Source organism: Phodopus roborovskii, unplaced genomic scaffold (genome assembly GCF_943737965.1).
Source record: "Phodopus roborovskii unplaced genomic scaffold, PHOROB, whole genome shotgun sequence".
NCBI classification, from domain to species: Eukaryota; Metazoa; Chordata; class Mammalia; order Rodentia; family Cricetidae; genus Phodopus; species Phodopus roborovskii.
In genome coordinates this window covers 121,667-145,663 of record NW_026126187.1, presented here as the reverse complement: position 1 = coordinate 145,663, position 23,997 = coordinate 121,667, and the positions used below count along the sequence as shown (strand labels likewise).

At 33.1% G+C, this 23,997-nt stretch overlaps 1 protein-coding gene across 1 annotated transcript in view; it reads right to left on the bottom strand.

The window, feature by feature from the left end:
* Positions 1 to 357: 357 nt before the first annotated feature.
* Positions 358 to 23,997, bottom strand: part of LOC127218582 (cilia and flagella-associated protein 47-like) — a gene marked incomplete at its 5' end in the record, with an annotated part of 130,285 nt that continues 106,645 nt past the window's right edge. The window contains 4 exon segments of the mRNA XM_051179595.1: positions 358 to 570; positions 4,108 to 4,276; positions 20,781 to 20,942; positions 21,495 to 21,666. Coding sequence (XP_051035552.1) covers positions 358 to 570; positions 4,108 to 4,276; positions 20,781 to 20,942; positions 21,495 to 21,666 — 716 coding nt within the window.

Here is a 23,997-nt window from a genome sequence, read left to right as displayed (position 1 = left end):
ATTTGGGAGGCAGAGGCAGGCGAATCTGTGAATCCCAGGCCTGCATGGTATACAGAGAGAGTTCTTGGATAGCCAAGGCAACACAAAGAAACCCTGTCTCAAAAAACCAAAATTCAAACCAGAAAGTAACATTCATATTTAAGCCATGTACTTTAAAAGTAAAAAATTCCAACTCTTGTACCAAAAATCCATTTTACAACAAAAACATGTCAGAAATGAACTACATCCTTTTAAAATACTATAAAAAAGACAGCAATAAAAAAGCAAGAAAGTGGATTATGATTATCCCTCAAAATTGAGATAACAAACAAAATATCCAATTCTACTTGAAAGCAAGGAATGTTTATTTTTTAATTATTATTTATGCTTTTTAACTAAAGGAGCACCTTTAATAGTAGAAGACACTCCTGTACTTCGAAGTTTAGCATTTTCACGAATAAAATTGTGTCGAATTGGTGGCATGCTGTCATATGTCTTGTTAGTAGCATCGATTTTGGCTTTTATATGTACCATTGATTTTGGTGATGGAGGTAACCCATTTATTTCATACAGCCAATATATTTCATCTGTCTGAAAATTGAAAGGGAGGGAAATTGTAAGAAATATCCAGAGACATAAAAGAGTTAGGGAAACATTTATCATTATTAGGAGTTTCGATTTTTTGTATGTGGCAATGGAAAGATAAAAAAATTAAAGTTGAATCTAAAACAAAAATAATTAATACAGAAATAAATTTAGTAAAGCTATTGGCTTTATGAATAAAGGAACATTCACTGACAAGAAAATCTCTTATCTAAAGGTCTGCCATGTAAGTAAACAATGACTTTCAAGATGTACATTTAAATGAATATTTAATTGTGATCACAGAAATAATTAGCAAATTACAGTAATGTGATTTTTGGATTATGAAAGGCTAAAGCATTAAAAATTTATTTATTTATTTATTATTTACTTATGGTCTTTAGTCACCCACATTTCTCTGGTGTTTTCATTTGAGTCAAATGTCTGATGCAATTTCCAATAGCTAGTGCTTGCAACTCTTTGACTTTTTCTTCCCAGAAACTCCAGCAGATGTTTCAGCTGGTTTTGGATCCTCAATCATCTCTGAGTCCATTCCTCAAATAAATAATTGCAGTGGTATAAAGTGGTATATAAAATCCCTATATTCCTGCCCGATTTGGGTGTGAATTTTTCAAGGTTTCTAGAGCCCATTGATTTGACTAGGTTGGCTGGCAAAGGGACTCCAGTGATTTGCCTGTCTCCTCCTTTTCACGGTGGGGCTACATGTGCCACTGTGCCTAAATTCTTAGCAACATGGCTATTAGAACTCAGCTGCAGTATTTACTAAGAATTTTATTTAGACATTCAGGAAAACTGATTAGATTTTCTACTCCTCTGGAGCAGCACTACTTTTGATAAAATAAATGGAACAAATTAACTTCATTCTATCAATGCTAATGATATCTGTTTTGTTTCCTAATTGGAGAACAACAGGTTTTAATCATTTTAAAGATGATTCAGTTGAATAAAAAATTATAAGGCATAAGAACATGATTGTGGAGGTTTGTCTAGTCAAGATTAATTAAAACTATTTTTACAAATTATTCCTTTTCCTGGGTGAAGTAGAATGAAGAACATAATGTTGTAACTACCATTTTAATGCTTAACCTAAGTATGTAGAAATGGCAATGGTGTAAATATCAATTTTAATTTAGATAACAACTTGAATTTCTGAACTGAAAAATGATAGTAAGTAGAGATGTTGTTGAAATTAACTGTAATTTGGAGTCAAAGTGTATCAGTTTTTATTTTTAAGATGGGTTACTTGATATATGTAATGACTCTTATGAATCTCCAAGGTAATTCTGCTTAATATACCAGTTTTAAAAGTTTGTACAGTGGAATATTATATTTATAGGTAGACTTTCATCCCTAGGACCCAGACAATTGTAGTAAAGTGCTAACTTCAGCAAATTGTCCTCTCAACTTTACCACACCCACCATGTCTTTTACCTGCTCCCTCCTACAAAGGAATATATGGAAAACAATTTAGAAAACCAAAAGTAGTATAAGGACTCTAATATTAATTTAAATATTTAGGTATATTACTATACATTTTTAGAATATAATAACTGGAGGAAAATAAAGTCTTCATAGAACTGTTTGTGCCATGTTTATAATTTCCATCAAGTCGATACATATTTCTCAAAACAAAAAATAGATTGAGGATTTATCTATAAATTTTAACACTAAATATTTGTAATAGGGTTTACCATATGATTTGTTATCTACAAAGAGGGCAATGAGTATATGAAATGATATATCCTATTTTTGCACATATTTGGAATTTTACATAATAAAAATTAAATAAACAAGTTAATATTTCCTTTCCTTCTCTAGTTTTGAATTGATTCTCACACCGCAGTTCAGGCTAACTTCTAAATCAGAATCCTTTAGATTCACCTACTGAGTGCTGAGATTACAAGTATGTCACAGAAATTCTGGAAAAAATATTATTTAAAAAATATATTTCAATGTCAAATTGTCTCCCACATAACCTTTTATCAATATTTCAAGTAGTGGAGGCAATGAGTAATATGCAGCAAGGCAAAAGAGGTTTCATTGCTGATGTCCTAGATTTTATAAAATCTTAGAACAATGAAAAAAGCAGTTCTCTCAATCACTAAAATTTATTTTCAATAATCATTAAAATAATGACATTTTCTTCTGTTAATGGCAGTGATTAATTGTTATTTGATTTAAAAATTTAGGGATATCTTTGGCAGCAGGAGTTGTAGGGTTATAATATGACATTATGTGCTTTGTGTATATGTAACTAAAAGTAAACTATAGAAACAGTTATGTTTTTCAAAGAATTTGAAAGTTGTCTTTACAACAATTTTCTCACTATAAAATATTATAAAATTCTATGAAGACACTTCCTTACTGGATAAATTTTCAAAACTGCACTTACCTGAATTGTTAGCAAAATACTATCACAGAAATAAATTATAATGCATTTTTATTTAAAAAATTTACTATCTATTTTACTTCAACATTTTGAAGACATGCTTTAATCAATGCTTGCAGAAGGTATGTTTCAGATAATATAAAGTCCTTTAAATTTATTAAAACAAAAAGTCAACTGTAATTATATAAATCACATATACATTTAGTCTCCCATACTTTCTTTTTTAATTTTATTTATTTATTTTTCTTATTTTACATATTGATCTCAGTTCCCACTCTCTCCCTGCCTCCCTCCCTCTCTTTTCCCTCCCTTCCTCCCTCCTTCTCTTTCACCCTTCCATGCGCCCCGACCACCCTCCAATCTCACCACCCCCACAGGTAGAGTGATGCCTTCCTGGAGGGGTCATCTAAATCTGTCAAGTACGGACTAGGCCCTCCCTCCTGCCTCCATGAGGAAAGTGCTCCCATAGTCATTTTGTGCCCCAGGTTCCACTGTCTGAGGTCCCTTAGACTGCCCAGGCCTCTAAATGAGACCCATGTTCAGGGGAGTCTCAGTCAGTCCAATGCTGGGGTCCCATTAGCTCCTCCTTGTTCAGATCAGCTGACCCTGTGGGTTTTTGTAACATGGTGTTGTCCTCCCTCTCTGCATATGGATTCCAGTTCATCTCAGTGTTTAGCTGTGGGTGTCTGCTTCTGTTTCCATCAGCTACTAGATGAGGGCTCTAAGATGGTGTTTAAGTTAGTTATCAACCTCATTATCAGGGATGGGCATTTATGGTAGCCTTTCCACGGTTACTCAAATTGTTAGTTGGGGTCAGTCTTGTAGGTCTCTGTACATTTCTCTAGAGTCAGTTTTATCTTGAAACCTATAATGGCTCCTGCTTTTATGGTCTCTCTATCTATCTATCTATCTATCTATCTATCTCTGCCTCTCTCTCTCTTTCACTCCCTCTTTTTCTCTCTTCTATTCCTCCCCTGACTCAATCTTCCTGGTCCAATGTGCTTTCCTATGTATTTTCTTAATAGTAAATGTAAGTAATTCCTTAAATTTTTCTAGTATTAACAAAGTATTTTCTTGTATTCCATACCTACATTATTTGGCTTTGAAAATTAAAGGTTGTGTTTTATAAAACTTACCTGTATTACAAGTGTTGCTTGATATTTCTTACTATACATTTGGGGTTTAAATCCTACAATGATGAGAATTCCTTTTGTGTAAAATGGAGGGAGTTCTCCAGAATGAGGTTTTACAAAAAAATCTCGATCACCACCTGGCAGAAAATAGGCTGTAAATGGCTCATAATACCTAGAAAAAAATGAATGAATTCCATCATCAATTGGTCATTAACTCATTGACTCTGTGAGAAATTGATGGCTATATCATAAATTGTGCTCCAACATACCCATAGTTCAAAATTAATGCTGAATGCTTACAAAATGTGCGAGTTGGCATTTGGAAAATTACCAAATAGAGTCTGTCCCAGTTTTTTTTTAATAATACACTAATATCAAAATAACTTAGGAAGGAAAGTTATTTTGCAATCATTTTCTGTGATTGAAGCAAGTCAGGGCAGGATTTTAATCAGGGGCAGAGGCAGGAAACAGAGAAAGACTACTTACTGGGTTGTTTCCTCATACTTATAAAACCCAATGATGGGGACACCCATAGAGGGTTTAGCTTTCTCAAGTTAATTATTAGTCAAGGCAATGACTAACAGAGAAGCTCATGGGCCAATCTGATGGAGGGGATTTCTCAGCTGATGTTCCCTCTTCATATGTGCCTCTATAGTTAGTGTCAAGTTGACAAAAATTAACTAGCATACTGTTATTTTTATTCTCAGGGTTGCAAAATAAAATCCTGAAGATTTTTTCATTTATACCCTATGTTCATATTATATTAAGATAAATATTGCCCTAATAAAAATTGATTGAACTCAGTACACCAGATGAAAACTTAGTCATTTGCAAAATAAACTTATTTATAAAAAAAACTGACAAGTAAAGCTATGATAAAGTCTTTTGTCTCTACTGTTGTTCCATTATACTATTTTCTTATTTACCAGTAGCTATCTACTTGCTAAGTACTTGGAAATTACTAAAGTCTCACTAAACATTTATACATTTATAGGTATGAAGATAAATTATTAAAGTATGAAGTGGATTGACAATTATGTTTCAAGTTACCATTTCATGTCATGATAGGCAATGAGAAAAAGAATGTAAATTAAGTTGAGGAATTGCATAGTTTAATAAAACAGGGTAGTGCTATGCTGCATAAAAACTTTAAGTTAAGAATTTAAGTTAAATTAATAGAGATGTATAAAAAATATCAAATGTGGCTTCTAAAAACAGGCACGATAGTGCAAAACTGAAAAAAAGACATAGGAAGGTTTACTTGTTATTCTCTGATCTAATCAACAAACAAGTATTGAGTGTCATGGTGGAAGATTGGAGAACATGTTCTGTACATTTGGGTGGCATGGTTTGAATCATATTTCTATATAGCATTTTAGGAATTTTACTTAATCTTTTTGTACCCATTTTGCCATTTCCTCAGTTAATAAAGTCACAATGGCTAACACCTGGAAAGTTACTTGAAAGGATTAACTAATATTACTTTAGTCATCATCATTGTGATTTTAAAATCTTTTATAACCAGTGCTAGGAAATGATGGGTGATACAATAAATGAGGGGAATAACACAGATTACTTAAAAGAATTACAACATGAACATGACAGACAGATATTGACAGGAAGCCATAAGTCTTCCTTATCCTGAGAGACATGCATTCAGAAATAATATATCAAAGAATTCTCTGTGAGGAACTGAGAAACCAGTTAAGAAGATGGGGTTACAGTTGTATAATTGCCATGTTTGTCTACCAGCTTCTGTTAACAAATGATTGAAAGGATTGTTGTTTTTGTTTCTTTGTTTGTTTTGTGACAGGTTTTCTTGGATCTTAGGCTTTAAAACTTTGCCTATTCTTCCAGGTGTTGAGGCTGTTTATGATTTTGGCAAGTTTATGCAGTGTTGGGCATCAAACAAAATCCTTCCTGTGTGGTAGGCAAGTTCTCTGCCAATTGAGCTATATCCCCATCCCACAGACTTTTTAAAATGAGAAAAACTAAAGTAGGAAAGAAATTAAAGTAAATAAATACTCTTAATGGATGTCTCAGAAATCAAAAGAAACACAATAGATTACATGATATTATATTTAATAACATTTGAATATTAAGAAGGAAATGTACCAATTCTTAGAAAAATAAAATATATCAATGGACTGGTTCAATAGTTCTGTAGAAATGATTTTAGTAATAATCTAAAATTTTCCTTTGAAGAGCAATTCGAAGAAGAGCTAGTATGAACAGCATCGATCCTTTTTAAAACTCACCCCAACTAACTATACATAATATTACACCTCCAAAAAATATATGAAAAACAAACTTCATCCAGAGTTATCAGAATAAAAGATGTAAGTTGGCGTAAATGTAAATGAATGAAAACGTAAAAAACAGTAAAATTATGAGTTGGCTAAAGTTCAATCAAGTCAACAGAAATATAGCCATGTTACCTTAAAAAGAATGACGTTTAAAGTAAATAAAAGTCAAGGGTAGACTATAAGAGACATTTTAGAAATAAAAATGATCATCAGAAACTAGTTAGCACAATTCTAAGCTCAGACTAAGAGAAAGCTTTAGAGTGAATGGCAAGTTATCTATAAATATATAATCTCTACAACTGACAAAGAAATAGAAAATCTAACCAGACTTTTAAATAACAATGAGATTATATCAGCCAGAGAGTTTCACTAATTTTAAATGCTTATTACATGTTAATTTTTGTGTATATATGTGTATGCACATATGTATGTGTGTGCATACATGTATCAATGTATATGTTTACATATACACAAATGTATGTTTGTGTGTGTGTACATGTGAGCCAAGGATCATATGTGGATGATAAAAGATATCTTGTGGGAGTCAGTTGTTTTCTTCTACTATGTGGACTTGCTATGGTTTGGACTTGCCAGGCTTGGGGACAGGATCCTGTACACACTGAACTATCTTGCTAGCCCATCTAACATGTTCTTTAAAGAAGAGTTAACATATACCCTATCAAACTCATCAATACTGAAAAGAAATCAAATAAAAAAATTCCTATCTCATGGAATGAGGCCATTACAAACCTTATTTTAAAAACAGATACTGACTGAGTAAAAAAATAAAATAAAATTATAGGTGAGAATCTTTGATGAATACAGAACCAGAATCACACTACTAACAAAAACAACTAGCACATTTAAAGGATTATACATGGAAACCAAGTACATTTTCTTTTTGTAAGAAAACAAAAATAAAATAATCTATACAAGGAAGATGGTACATGAATACTCATGGGCTGCTAGAACCTCTAAGGAATACACCAGGATTAGCTGGAGAACTGATAGACTAGTAGGAGTGTGATGGCAGAAATACATTGATGTTAGTTGTAAACAGACAAAAGAAAGTAAAAATTAGAACAAGTGAATTCAGAATCTATTCCAGGGGGCACAGCCCCAATTAGAGTATATTCTTCACTCCATGTGAGGTCCAGAACATCTTAAGGCCTTGCCTCAGAAAATTCAGTTCCTCAAACCCAAGCAATTGTTAGGATAAAGGGTTGGTCTCTACAAACTGATAGCTGAACTGTATTGCCAAGAACAATGTCGACAAAAGTCACTGAACATGGAGAAGTAGAGCTGGTATGTACATGGAGTCTGCACCCCTATGTTCTAGTGTCTTTGGTGTAGGATGATACTCTGCATGCTATTGAAATAGAAACATGAACACCAACCAAGCCACAAAACTTTTGACCTAAAATCTGTGCTGCTTGCAAAATATACTAGGACAATAGTGGCATAGAACTTGGAGTAGAAAACTAGTGTTTGATTTGACTTAAGGTACACTCCATGAGATTGAATCCATATCTGACACTGATTAGGTAACCCAGAACCAGAGAGACCAGATAACCCAGAGACCTAGGGTAAAATCAAACATGGCTGATAAAAAAAAGAGAGAGAGAGAGAGAGAGAGAGAGAGAGAGAGAGAGAAAGATCACTAAAATTCAAGTCTTAACTATATTCCCTTTACTCATAAAACAGTGTCTTATCCAGTCCTCATCAGAAAGGCTTCCTCCAGCAGCAGATGGGAACAAATGCAGAGACCTGAAGATGTTATGTGTAGAGAGAGACTAAACTGAAGGTTTCCACAAAATCTTGCAACTCCGAGTTAAGAGAATCCCATGGAAGAGAAGCCACAAGATTTTAAAGAGTCAAAGACAATAGTGGATACCAGGAGAACAAAGCCCTTTGAATAAACTAAACAAGGCACATATGACCTCATAGAGACCGAAACAGCAATGGCAGGGTCTACATGGGTATTCATGAGGTCCTATGCATATGTATTATAGATATTAGGATGGTAATTTTATGGTACTCTTGACTATGAGAATGAGTAAGTCTCTGACTCTTGTGCCTGTTATTGGACTCCTTCTGTTTGATTGCCTTTTCCAAATATCATAGTTTTTACTTTATATTACTATATTTTATTTGTCACGTTTGGATATTAACACTTAGAAGCATATCATTTTATAATGAGAGACAGAAAGTGTGTGGATCTGGAAAGGGAAGAAAGGTGGGAAGAAACTGGGAGTAGACAGAATGGACACAAAAGGAGAAAATAAATGACACAACAATAAAAACAAGGTGGGGGGGGCAAGACAAAACGGCAGCCCACAGACTGGGAAAAGTTTTCACCAATCCTACATCTGACAAAGGGCTGATCTCCAAAATATACAAAGAACTCAAGAAACTAGTCAACAAAACACTAAATAACCCTAATAAAAATGGGGTACAGAACTGAAGAAAGAATTCTCAATAGAGGAAATCAAAAAGGCTGAAAGACACTTAAGAAACTGCTCAACATCCTTAGGTATCACAGAAATGCAAATCAAAAGAACTCTGAGATATCATCTTACTCCTGCCAGAATGACTAAAATTAGATTCACCAATGACAACTTATGCTGTAGAGGATGTGGAGAAAGGGGAACACTCCTCCACTGCTGGTGGGAGTGCAAATGTGTAAAGCCATTTTGGAGATCAGTATGGCGATTCTTCAGGAAAATGGGAATTAGTTTACCACAGGACCTGGCAATCCCCCTCTTAGGCATATACCCAAATGATCCACATCCATGTGACAAAGACATGAGCTCAACTATGTTCATAGTTTCCCCTCAACTGAAGAATGGATAAAGAAGATGTGGCACATCTACACAATGGGATACTACTCTGCAGAAAAAAAAATAATGTAATCTTGAAATTTGCAGGCAAGTGGATGGCACTTGAAGTAACTATCCTGAATGAGGTAACCCAGTCACAAAAAGAGGAACATGGTATGTACTCACTCATATATGGATTTTAGACCTAGAGGAAAGGAACACCAGCCTATTATTCACACCACCAGAGAAACTAGGATACAAGGTGTATTCTAAGAGATTCATATAAGGTCCCTCACAGAAGGGGGAAGGGACAAGTCTCCCAGAACAGGGGAAGTGGGTGGGGCAGTGAATGGAGAGAAAAGTAGGAGAAAGGGAGGAGGAGAGGAAAGCACGTGCAACTAGGAAGATTGAGTACTCTATTTTATAGTTAGACTTTTATATCTAAACTTTTATATATCTAGATTCTTATATATTTAATATGTAATTAAGGTTCTCTCTCTAATTTTATATATATATATATATATATATATATATGTCATATTGTTGTATATATACTTAATTGGGATGATAATTGGTGATTAACTTAACTCATCCCTAACTCTAATTCCGTTATGAAAACTTAACTTGTAACAAATACTTGTCCTATTTATAGCAACAGCTTAAAAATATATAATTCTAACAGAAGTTGTTATATTAAATTTATAATTTATTGTGTTGTATTTCAAATGTCAATATACAGGAATAAAGTCCAGGGACTTGAAAATATTTTTGACCATAAGTGAGTTAAAAAATGTGTTCTTCTCTGATACATTCTGCTATATTTCTAAAACAAAATAAATGAAATTTTAAATCTATTTCAGTAGTGAGAAAAATACTGCTGTGTATATTTATATGCATATAGTAGTAAGTAAATCTAAAGCTTATCATTTCTTAAATTTCTGTCTCATTGGATTTAAATATACTATTTAGTTTTAGGAGACATCTTCAACAAAGAAGAGAGATTTAGATGGGCTTCCAGAAGGGTTTTGAGCAGACTGTATTCTAGGACCTAGAACCTTATTACTTTCAAGAATGAAGTGGAGAACCTAACTGGAAAACAAAACAAAACAAAACAAAACAAAAAAACAAAAACAAAAACTGCATTGCCTGGTTTGATCATGTAGGAGGGAGTGTCATGTAATGGCCGAGTATCATTTATATATAAAATAACACTTGGTGCTTATGAATCTATGTGCTAAGGGAAAAGCCAATAATAATTGGAGGCAACACAATCATTCATTATGAGAGGAGGGTAAAAACACAATCTCTGAAAGCTTCAAATAAAGAAAATTAAAAAAAATAAAGAAAAGAAGAAGCTCAAACCAAGACTCTTTCTCTCTGTGTAGACAATTACACATCTGGCTGGTAATCTTTATTTCAGGTTCTGGGAAAACCCTTGTAGTTCTGATGCCCACTGTGCATTAATTGATATTAAATATGTTACTATGCTGTTCAGACTTGACTAATAATATGATGATGTAGATATGTAAGTCATTTTACATGGTATTTATACTGACGTGTGTTACTTTTGTAGTTACACATATTTTTAGAAATACTAATACAGTAGTTGGAATTTCAATGAGTTTTGAGCTTCAATTACATAAACTAAGGGTGGTACTGGCAAGATTTTAAGTCACTCTGATGGCTCATCCTTGCAGATCCTCCAGAAAAACATTTTTCTTAGTTGTTGCATATTCACAAAATAGGAAGTTTTAATTTTGATGACTAGACTTTAAAAAAGAAAAAGATGTTAGCTATGTTGAAGAAGGATAGTATACATGGAAGCCAGTATATAATAAAATTTAAGTGTTTTGGAAGAAAGTTGGCTTAGAAGTTGAAGCAACAGTTTCAGTTTACTTATCATGTAAATTAACCCCTTACAGGTTCTATGAGAGAATAAATGAAAAGTTTGCTGAAATTATGTTAGTGGCTACTCTGATCTGTGTAAAAAAATACCCTTTCAATGACCAAAAGAGGTATCACTGAAAAGTGAACTTTCATTTTAATTGTAGTTCAGGAAATGTACAGGCTTTAAGAGAAGTGCAATTCAAGGAATACTGAAGAATCACTATAATTATTTATATTTTATTATAATCAAAATTTATCATTAACATGATGGGGTTAAAAGAAAATTTAAAGATAGTATAGTAGTTTAAAATGTTTATAACAACTTCAAAAATGTTATTTATTCACTTACTGTGGCCTTAAAGTAGATTTTAATTTTTGTCATGCTAGCAACTTCTATAAGGTATGTAATATACTATATAGTTGGGTTGATGAACTTAGAAATCCAAGGACATGAGAGGATCCAATTTAGAATATCAAAGGTATATTCTGTTTCCCAAACTTTTTTTCTGATTTCTTGTGATTGGTACACAAATTCATTGAAATAAATGGAACCATGAGAAGTACAACTAATGGTCCAATCTACTCAAAAGTCAGGTATATAGAAAGTTGAAAGCAGAAGCATCAAAGTTTTACAAGACAGCACTAGTCATTAAATCCATGATATGTAGCAAAAAGAGATATATACAGAGGGACTCAATGCATGAGTTTGATTGACCAGACAAATGATAGAAACATACTTTTAAAAGAACATTCTGGAATATGCGCTGCAAAAGAAATGAAAATTGAGTGGCGATAGACACAGAACAGCAAGTATCTGTAATAATCAAGACAAAAATATCAGTGGTTTAGATCAAGCTAGCATTAGCAGTAATGTAAAAAAAAAAAAACCTGGATTTTGCTTGCATTTCATAGATAGTATGGCTAATTTTTCTAATGGATGATAAATGATAAGAGTCAGAAATAGAGGAACACAAATTATTTGCAACATTCTCTGAGTGATATGTAAAACTAGAATTACCATTCACTTCAATGAGAAGTCTGTAAAGATGCCTCTTTGGGGAGAAACAGCTTATTTTTCTAATTTTCATGTTAATTATTAATGTTCTGTTGAACTACTTATGCAACAGAAAATTGGATGTGGATGTCTGATGTTTAGGAAAAAGGTCAAGAATTGTAATATATTTTGGATTCTTCAAGATTAGATGATAAATTCAGCAGGTTTGTGAAAATATTTAGAAAAGTAAGATGAGCAGAAGAAAAAACAATCAGTTTCTGTGATCATTTAAAGAATAGGTATGAGAAGGAGCCAGTGAAAAATGGCCAGTAATAGAGAAGCAAATCCAATAAAATGTGATGCTTTCAGGTTGCTGTTAGGATAGTGGTTCAAGATGGTCACAGGGAGATAAGGAACAAAAATTAATATCTGAATTGAGAAAAATATGTACAGTGTTTACAGAGATGGCATTGAGCACTTTGCCTGAGTAGTTAATATGAAGTCATCAGGAACCATGCAAGCTGTGCTACATGAAAGAATGGCAGACTAGATACTGATGGGAGTTACTACAATTTTTATTATTTATCTGGTCTCTATCCTTCTGTCAGTCTGTCTGTCTATATATATATCATGCATGCATATTTTGTTTGTTTGAGATGTGATTCCTCTATGGATGTATGTATGCATGCATTTTTTTTTCTTTCTTTCTTTGTTTTTTGAGATATGGTTCCTCTGTGTATCCTGGCTGTCCTGGAACTCATTCTGCAGATCAGGCTTGCCTCAACCTTAGAGATGACCTCTCTTGAGTGCTGAAACTAAAGGTGTGTGCTACCTCTTCCAGGCTATTATATATTTCCTGAGTATAACAACAAAGAGTAGGGGAAAGACACTATGCTGATATGAGGTTCAATACTGGTATTTAGGGAAGCAGGAACATGATATATAGTGTGTAACAGTAGTAAGGAGTCCAAGACAACAGTATCCAAACAACATATATGTCTTTTCAAATTCCTGTCAAGAAATATACCTTGCCCACAAAGACAGGGTTTCTCTGTGTAACAGCCTTAACTCTGTATCCCTGGTTGGCATCTAACTCACAGAGATCTGCCTGCTTCTGTTTCCTAAGTGCTGGGATTAAAGGTTTGTACCATCACTGTCCTAAAACAAATCTTATTTTCTTGTTCCATGTTGGGAATGCCTTAATTATGTTACCATTTCAAACTTGTAAAGTTCTAAGTATGTCCATAATAAGAATATTGCTACCTAGTTCCAGCTATCCATTTTTTTTCAGGTTGTGTGAGATCTGGGAGGTTGTTAAGAACTTTTTTGATGTATTCCTTTGTTTAAGAATTTACAGAGAAGGCACAACTGAAAGAAGATGGATACACAGGTTCTATGCTTCAATACTTAAGAGTTTATTAAAGTGTGTTTGATGTAGTCCTATAATATTAATTACTAGGGAGGCCGATACAAAAGTGTTACAAGCACAAAGCTCTGCTATATAACTTAGTAAAACTTTGTTAAAATACATTACAAAAAAGGATCCAGGGATATAATTCAGTAATAGAGTACTAGACTAGTATGTGTGAGGCTCTAGTTTCAAACTCTTACCAGTTAAAGACAAAATCTTGTTCCTGTATATCCTGTATATGACATATATGACATTCCTTGGGGATACTTTTTTCTTTTTTCTTTTTTTTTGCAATACCCAACAAAGGTAATATGTCTCAAAGAGAACAGAAGTGTTTAGTGATTTTCTCACAAATTTGGTATTTATAATATATCTAAAATATATACTATGGTTTTATGCGACTATAATTTAGATTTGCCCAAATCAGATGTTTATGCGACGTCAATCAGAAGTAAGGACAAGAAAAAAAGTGTCTTTCTCTTGGGATACAATCAGAAAGTAGTAGGCAGAAACTGAGGCATCTTATTTATAGAGGCATCCTAATGACTGAGGACTACCAAGTGTGTGTGTGAGTGTGTGTGTGTGGGGGGGGGGTGTGTGTACATACATACACATTTAAGTAAACTAGACACAGTAACACTGCGGTGTCATTAAAATAAATGTTTTTATATATTATAAATATGTGGTAGGCATGTTGTACATATTTATTATTGCTCTAATTGTGGTTTTAGGTTCTAAGGAGACTGAGGTGATAAAAGAATAATCATTTAAGTGGGCTCATGTCTTACATTTGACAGAGTGCTATAATTTTTTGGAAATTATTACTTTTCTTCATAATAATACCATTAAAAATATTAGAGAGCTGTTTTTCAAGATATTAGCCCTTCCCATGCATTTGTTGCAGGAACACAAAAGCCATTCTCCAAGGTAAAAATAATTGTTCTCAGAAAATTGAAATAGCTTCTCAGATAAACAATGACTGTATGAAAGCGACACAGAGAAAGGAGAGCTATAAGATTTTCAAAGGGGAAATTGTAGTGATCTTTTCAGATATTTTAAAAACATGTTTTGCTCCTCATATAGAGCTTTTGAAAGTAATTTATCTGTCTGTAAGAAGAAATGCTTAAAAAACAATTTTATCAGATTTTCTATACACATCACGGTTTTGTAAGTATCTAACTATGCATCCAAGGTTTGCTACGCATAACCTATATAGATTGTTCAGGGTAACAACATTTGTAGATTTTTCAGGGTGACCTCAAACAGAATATATTCTGCTGTTTAGAAAATATTCTCATGGGATTTTGGATGTCCTAGTGATTCTATATAATTCATTCAATATAAAAGAATTCAAGAACTCATTTATTTTTTCCTAGTTTGTATGAATTTGTCAAATATGATTTGATTTATTAGAACTTCTGATAAACACATTCATTCATCTTTAGGAAAATAGTGAATCCAATGAAGTGAATCTATTTCATATTTCTCTTTTACTGAAGAGTTCTCTTAAACTTAATACAACATGTTTAAAATAATGTCAGTAGTATTTACTAAGCATCTACTCAGAATTATTTGATTGTAATTAAGCAGAATTTTTCCCTTTGGATTTCTTTAAAAAAAAACATATTGCCACCTGTTTGCTTTGCCCATTATGAAGAGTCCACAATTGTGGTAGAGATGGAATCATATGCCCTTTACTACATGGTAGTAGCTACAAAAAGAACTACAAAGGAATTTTAAATACCAAGATACCAACAGAAATAAATTGCCTTTATAACTGCCTCATTCTTTTCATAAGGCATACTGAAAGTAAAACTGTTACTCTTTAAAGGGAAACAGAAGGGTCTTAGAGAGATCATGGAAAATGGGAACATACTTAAACATAATAAAAGCAATATGCAACAAATCACCAGCCAACATCAAACTAAATGGAGAGAAACTGAATGTGAATCTTCTAAAATGAGGAACAAGACAAGGGTGTCCATCTCTCCATATCTCTTAAATATTGTATTAGAGCAATAACACAACAAAAGTAGATCAAGGGTATACAAGAAGTCAAAGTTTCACTATTTGCAGATGATATGATAGTTTACATAAGTGACCCAAAAAAACTCTATGAGGGAACTCCTACAGCTGATAAACACGTACAGCAAAGAGGCAGGATACAAGAGTAACTAACTCACAAATATCAGTAACCTACTATATATAGATGATAAAGGGGTTGAGAAAGAAATCAGAGAAACTTTTTACAATAGCCACAAACAATATATAATATCTTGGGGTAATCCTTACCAAACAAGTAAAAGACCTGTATAATAAGAACTTTGTGGCTAAAGAAAGAAATTAAAGAAGATACCAGAACATGGAAAGATCTCCCATGCTCTTGGATAGGCAGGATCAACATCGTAAAAAGGGCTATTGTGTCAAAAGCAATCTACAGATTCAATGCAATCTCCATCCAAATCCCAGCACCATTCTTCACAGACCTTGAAAGAACAATACTCACCTTTATATGGAAAAACAAAACGTTCAGGATAGATAAAACAACCCTGTGAAATAATAAAGGAACTTTCAGAGGCATCATCATCCCTGACTTCAAGTTCTATTATGGAACTATAGTTCTGAAAACAGCTTGTAACTGGCACAAAACTAGACAGGTAGACCAATGGAATCAATTTGAAAACCTGGATATAAATCCACACACCAACGACCACCTGAATTTTGATACAGAATCTAAAGTTATGCAATGGAAAAAAGAAAGAATCTGGCACAACTGGATGCTGGTGTGTAGAAGACTGCAGATAGATCCACATGTGTCACCATGAACAAAACTTTGGTCCAAATGGATCAAAGACCTCAAAGTTAAATCCAGCCACACTGAATCTCTTAGAAGAGAAAGTGAAAGATATCCTTAAACAAACTTGTATAGGAGACAGCTTTCTGAACATAACATGAGTAGCACAGACACCGAGATAGACAATGAATGGGACCTTCTAAAACCGACAAACTTCAGTAAGGCAAAGGACACAGTCGACAAGACAAAACAGTAGCCCACAGAATGGGAAAAAGATATTCGCCAACCCCACATCTGACAGAGGGTTAATTTCCAAAATGTACAAAGAACTGAAGCTAGTCACCAAAACACAAAATAACCCTAATAAACATTGAACAATCCAATTAAAAAGTGGGGTATACCCAGGTTCAGGGGGCCTGTGTTGGTCCTATGCTGGTATTCCAGCTGTCAAACTAGAGTCCATGAGCTCCCCCTTGTTCAGGTCAGCTATTTCTTTGGGTTTACCCATCACTCCTCCTACTCTGCAACTGGATTCCAGGAGTTTATGTCTGTTTCTGATTCCATCAGCTACTGAATGAAGGCTCTAGGGTGGCATAGAAAGTAGTAATCAATCTCATTATCGAGGAAGATATTTAATGTAGACTTTCTACTATTGCTTCGATTGTTAGTTGGAGTCATCCCTATGCATTTCTGGACATTTCTCTAGTTAGGAGGGTTGGACAGTCTATGGGGCCTCTGGTAGTGGATCAGTAGTTATCCCTAGTATATGACAAAAAACAACATATATGACAACAACAAAAACAACAACAACACACACATGTATATGACAACAACACACACACATGTATATGACAACAACAACACACACATGTATATGACAACAACACACACACATGTATATGACAACAACAAAACACACACACACACACGTGGTACGTACTCACCAATATATGGATATTAGACATAGAGTAAAGCATTACCAGACTATAATCCACACTACCAGAGAAGCTAGCAAACAAGGCAGACCTTAAGAGGGACATACATGGTCACCTGGAGAAGATGAAAGTAAACAATCTCCTGAGCAAATTGGAAGCATGGCGGAGAGGAGATGGGTTAAGAGAAAGAGAAAGGGAGAAAAGGAGGGCCAAGAAGCACATGAGGGAGTAGTAAGATTGAATCTGGGGAGGAATAGAGGAGAGCAAGAAAAGAGATACATTAATTGAGGGAGCCATTACAGGTTTAAAGAGAAATCTGGCACACTCCAACTAAGAATCTAAGCAATAGTGGAAAGGCTACTTAAATGCCCTTTCCCTATAATGAGATTGATGATTACCTTAAATGTCATCCTAGAGCCTTTATCCAGTAGCTGATGGAAGCAAAAGCAGACATCCTTAGCTATTTACTCAGCCCAAATTCTGGAATCAAGTTGTAGAGAGGGAGGAGTGATGAGGAAATGGGTCAAGAACAGTCTGGAGAAAGCCAGAGAAACAGCTGACCTGAACAAGGGGAAGCCAAGGACACCAGACAGATAACTGGGAAGCCACCAATACTGAGCCAAACCCCCTGATATTGGTTGTCATTTAGGAGGACTGTCCAGCCTGTGGGGCCTCTGGAGTGGAACAGTATTTATCACTAGTGTATGAATGGACTTTGGGAGTCCATTCCACATGGAGGGGTACTCTCTTAGCCTAGACACATGGGTGAGGTCCTATGCCCTGCTACAAATGATATTACAGACTTTGCTGTTCCCCTATGGAAAGAAGACCTCACCCTCCTTTGGGAGCAGAAAGGGAATAGGATAAGGAATCTATGGGGGGCAGTGGAGGAGTGTTGGGAGAGGGAACTGGGTTTGACATTTAAAACAAGATTGTTACTGACTGAAATTACAAAAATATAGAAGGAAAAAATAAATAATTAATTGAACCAGAAAAATAAAGGAAAACAAAACAGTGAGAATTGAACTAATTTCTTTGTCTCACAAGATAAACTATACATGAACTCTTGACCTTGTCATAGAAAAGTAGATTAAGCTTACATATCTGTAAAACACTAAAAAAGTATAGCTAGAATTGAGTAAAATTATGATTTTTCTCAAAACAATGTGAGAAGAAATAAGAATGCAGTTGACTTATACTGGATATTCAGTAGAGGATAATATGTTTTTGCTCTCTTTGTGACAGTAAACACAGTTCTCAGTTCTGTCTCCAATTAATTAAGAGAAAAGAGTTTCTAATTAAAATCAGACAAAGTTGGCTAATGGAATAGACTAATCATGATGAGATACTCATCCAGAATTTTATTTTCTTTCATACAAAATTTTTAGGTTTTTCTTGATTGTTTTTTTAACTGATGATTGTATTATTTAATTACATCTGCCAACAGCAATGATAAGTGAACAAATGAATGAAGGAACTTGTGACACTTTCAAGTCAACCAATTTAGCTTAAATATTTCAGTTAGAATAAGAGAAAAGGATACCATAGATTGGTTGATAAAATATAGTACAGGTCTGTCAAAGTGACACAGTAGCTAAGGGTGCATGCTACAAAGTATAAAAGCCTTGGATCCCCCAGGGTGCAAGCAGAGAAATAAGTAAGTTCTCTTCTGATGACCACATACATCCTGTGTCACACAAGCATACAACCACACATACATATACAAAATAAATATGTGCAAAAAAATTTAAAGGATAGAATATAATAACCTGATTAATAGGAACTCTGAATTATTTATATAGTTGAAAGTTCCTGGATATTGCAAAGCAAATTTCTATTCTCATGTTAAGAAGGAACCCATCTTTCATATCTATAGTGCTCACTTACACATGGACCTCATAATGTAAATCATTTAAAACACATCTGCAAAAGGTAATAAAGAAATCCCATGTGATACACAGGTCAGTTAATCATAGAGGAATATGAACAAATATTGATTTCTGATACTGTTTTCTAAGTAAATAATTATGCTAATAATATGAACTACCTACCAAAGAAATACAAACCCAGTTTTTAGAGCTGATTGTAGAGGAAATGTCTATTAAAGCTGATCAAAGTAGGAAATTTAAACAGACTGTTAAGTAATGAATGTTTATGTTAATGCAATGGCAGATCTCTAATCATGACTATACCTATGTTTTAATGGATATGGTTAAAACACTGAATACTTCATGGTTAGTCAGATTTAATATATAATAGTATATAATATGTAATAGTTTTTAATGAAATAAATAAGCATATATATAGCTACATCATTTAAAAATCAGGTTACTGATCTTCCAAAGTTTTTTGAAATTCTGGAGAAAGTTTAAACAAAGAAGAATGATACATAAACATAAAAATGCCATAACAAATTCCATTACTTTGGATGTTAACTTTAAAATAAAAACAGGGTCTGGCACAACACTACATATCTATAATTTCAGCAATCAAGAGTCTAGGCAGGCAGATGACTGAAGTTTAAGGCTTGTATAGTCGCCACAAAACAAGTTCTATGCCAGCCAGGACTATATAGTAAGAATTCCATCCTCAAAGGAGCTGAGTTTAAAAATAACCATGTTATCATTGACCCAGGGGTCCAAATATTATAAGGTGAAATCCTTTATGAATCTTGTAATAAATAACATAGTTGTTTAAAGCGTTTTATGAAATCCCTGAATAAAAGTGGCAAATGATAATATAGCCTAGTATTCTTTAGAAACTTAATAAAAAAATACGTCTACTTTCTTCTTTGACTCCCAGGGTTCTTCAAGGTAAATTCATATTTAGCAATTACCATGGGTATAGCTGATTCACTTTTGACTTACCATTGAAACCAATGTACTTATGGATGTTTCTTCTTACAAAGTATAGTTACTAAACATCCTTTATATGCCTGACAATCAATGAGAGATTCCGAGTGCCTGTCCTCATGGACTTTGGTATAACAGTAACAGCACTTATAAAAAACATTACATGGCACAACACATCACGATCAGTTTTCGGAAAGCTAAAGTAGAATAAAACATCTTAAAGGAGACTAGAGAAATATGAAACCTTATTATTAGAGGAACAAATCTACAATTATATCTTAGTAAAGTCAAGACTTCTATTTTATCAGTTGATAGAACTGGACTTGGCTATAGCTGAGTGGTACAGTGCTTGTGAAGTTAGTACACAAAACAGAAAGAAAAGCAAAAAGAATAAGTACTATCATCAATCAATGGGCTCTAATAAATACTTGAAGAACTTTGGCTTCTTCTATTTTGTTGATTTATATTTTATACATGGACAGTTCAGCCATAATTTGCCAAAAGAATGAATAATTAAATTTATAAAGAATTTTTTCTGATCTAAAAAAAAATTAAACAAAAAATCATTTAAAAGACTGGAAAAGTCTTTATATATTGTCTGTCTTAAATTTCATTCTACATTTCAGCATTAACTCTATTCATAAGACCAGCCACATAAATCTTCTTGATATATAATACCTTGTCTGACTTGTCAGTCTAAATTCTGTGACAGATGTCTTGAATAAACCGATTCCTTGGATGTCAATTATATCCTCCACTTCAGGCTCGGTAGCAATCAATGTTATAGGAAATTTCCAGATTCCATCTGTTATGCACTCAACTTTCAATGTGATATGAGCCCTAGAACAGACAGAGAGACACACACAAGCATACAGACAGATTAAAAAACTAGGACGACAAGGAAAAAGAATAAAATATTAATTTAATATCTAAAGTAAAAATGAAAGTATCTCTTGAGTTCAGCAAGAAAAGGGGGGGCATTACAATTTGAAAGTCCAAAGAAGGTTATTTTTACTTTAGGAATAAATTTTTAGTTAATAATGTAAAGTAATAGGGTGTCATTTGAGATGTAATTTGTGAATCTTCTTTTCTACTTCCTAGTTAGCACTACAAATACAGTAATTATTGCAAAACTGACTACCGGTTTTCTGTAACTAACAGAAATTATCAGATTACTTGGTAATTTATAGGTATATTATGGTAAATGTGGCCAATGAATTATATTTTTTTCATTAGAATCCTTTTCATAGCTTATTAGCTATAAATGACATAGCTGAAAATATTTTTACATAGTATTAAAGAAATAATGTAATACAAACATTGACAGGCAAAAAAATTACAATGAATTAAAAGCATAATAATGCTATATTTAAATGTAAGAGTTATGATTACCGGAATGGTTTTCTTGGTGTAAATATCAGATTGAAAATCAATGAAATTAATTCATGTTTTATGTTAAAATGTTTTCTGTACAAATATAATGTTACAGAGGAGTCCAGGCTAGTCTTCAAATCTTCAGATTCAAATTCTATTTCATACTCAAATTCACGTCTTTTAGGAGTTACTAGGAAAATTAAAATGAAAATATGTCATTTTATTTCATTATATATAAAATGAATATAATTTTATGTGTCATTTTATTTCTAAATATGATTTTAGAAGAAGGGAAAAAGTAAATTTTTATGTAACTTTATTTTCATGTTTACTATAATACCAGGGATATAATACTATGAGTGATTTTGTTAAAGTGAAATACATGAAAATAGATACAAATATAAAACACAATTCTCAACATTTTTAATTCTTTACAATTTAGGCTTATGGAAAAAGAAAGCTAAACAAAAGATGACAATCTAATTATGAAAAAGAAATACTTTTACATGTATGATATCAGAGAAATATATGCATATGATGACTGACATAGGGTGAGGTAAATAGGACTTGTAAGCCAACAAAGCAGTCTCAAAAAGACAACACATTAATTGAAAATCAAGTCTTTAAGTTATGTACAACTAAGAAAGATATACTAGCATTTCAGCAGTTAATAGAGATCATAGTTCTTGCAAAGGATGAAGATATGTTTCCCAGCATCACACTTTGGCTCACAACCACCAGTAACTCCAGTTCCAGTAGATCTGACTTCTGCTTTTGTACTCTGCAGGGCACTTTACATGCTCATGGTGCATATAAACACATGGGGGCCAAACTCTCATCTGCATGAAATTTTAAGTCTTTTGAAAAAAAAATACACGAGTTTAATGTACAGCTATTTATGCAATAAAACCATTCTCAGATAAATGGCTCCAATTTGAAAAACACTGAACTAATTTTCAATGAAGCACAATGAATGGACTAAGAGATGCCATTATAGATACCCTAAGAACTAAAAGTGAACTCTAACCTATTAAATTGGCATTAAAAATATGGTAGAGTAATCTAAGTACCTGATATGATTTTTACTCTGGTGAGTAATGACAAATGTTTAAATAACATAGGTGAATTAAACATTACTATGTATAATTTACATATATATGGAAGTTCCATAATGAGAATTCATACTTTATACATTAATAAGTGACAGTAAAAATTAAATAATGACTACTCAAAAAGTAAGTGTATAAATCCAATATTAAAAAATATATTTAATCACTTGATCCTGGAATCTATGTCTTGTTATTCACAGAGGCTAATCAAAATTTCTGGCAGACAAGTTGCATTACAATTTAATGATAAAGATATAAAGGCAATTTAAAGCTGTGTATGAGGACCCACTGGAGAGGACCACTGTATTTTCAAGTAATAAGTGTTAATTGCTTCAGTGGACTCAATGGGGAAACAACATAACTGAGGGAGGGAATATTGACAGTTATTTTTCTCATCAAGTTTATGAATATGTACATATTAATGAAAAGGAATTTAAAATATTAGAACAAAATTGTGTCCAGTTTCAACTGGCTTCTGCTAACAGGATTTGCCTTGGGAGATAAAAGAATGTATCTGATTTCAACAAAAGAATATGGGGAGAGAGCAGGCCATTCTCTTGCACAGTCCTGTTACAAATGTTATGAGGCAATCTCCATGCTAAATTTCAGAGGGGCTGTATTATTTTGCTTTCCAATTTAGAGTACAGAAGATTTAAAATTTCCTCATTTTTCTCAACACTTCTTAAAATAATGCCCATGTAGATGTAATACTATTTGTTTTTTTTGGGGGGGGGGGATGAGAGCATTTCTCTTGTAATATGTAGCAGTGAATACATTTTCATATAGTTATTAATTATTTCTATATTTTTTCTGGAGGAAACTTTATTGCCTATGTTTTCAATTATGTTATTAGGCATTTTAAATAGTTGTACACATTTCTTATATATTTTGGAGATTAAACCCTTATCAGATATAGTGTTTGCAAACATTTTCTCCCTGTTGATTATGTATTTTGCTATGATTACAACTTGCTAAATGAGGTCAGGTGTGGAATCATTTTGACTTCAGTGTTTGGATTTTGAAATCTAGAATGCACCATTAATAACATATATCCAATTATTTTAATTTATATAGAAAATATGAAATACAAATGAAAGGCATGCAATAAAATTTGTCTTTTAGACAATGATTAAAGTATTACATTTGATTCATATCAGTTTTTCTATTTTTTTAAAGTAAGAAGCACCCTTTGTTTATAAATGTAATATGGCTTTTGTAACAATTCTTAAATCTACAAGGGATTCAATGTTTAGTTCAGTGGCAGAGAACTTGCATAACATATATGAAACCTTGGGTTAAATGTTCAAAATGACACACACAAAAATAGGAAAATCGAGAAAGATGTAGAAGTTTAGTTAAAGTGGAAATACTAAAGTTGAAGGATTTATCATTTGTGTCATAGAAATGAATGT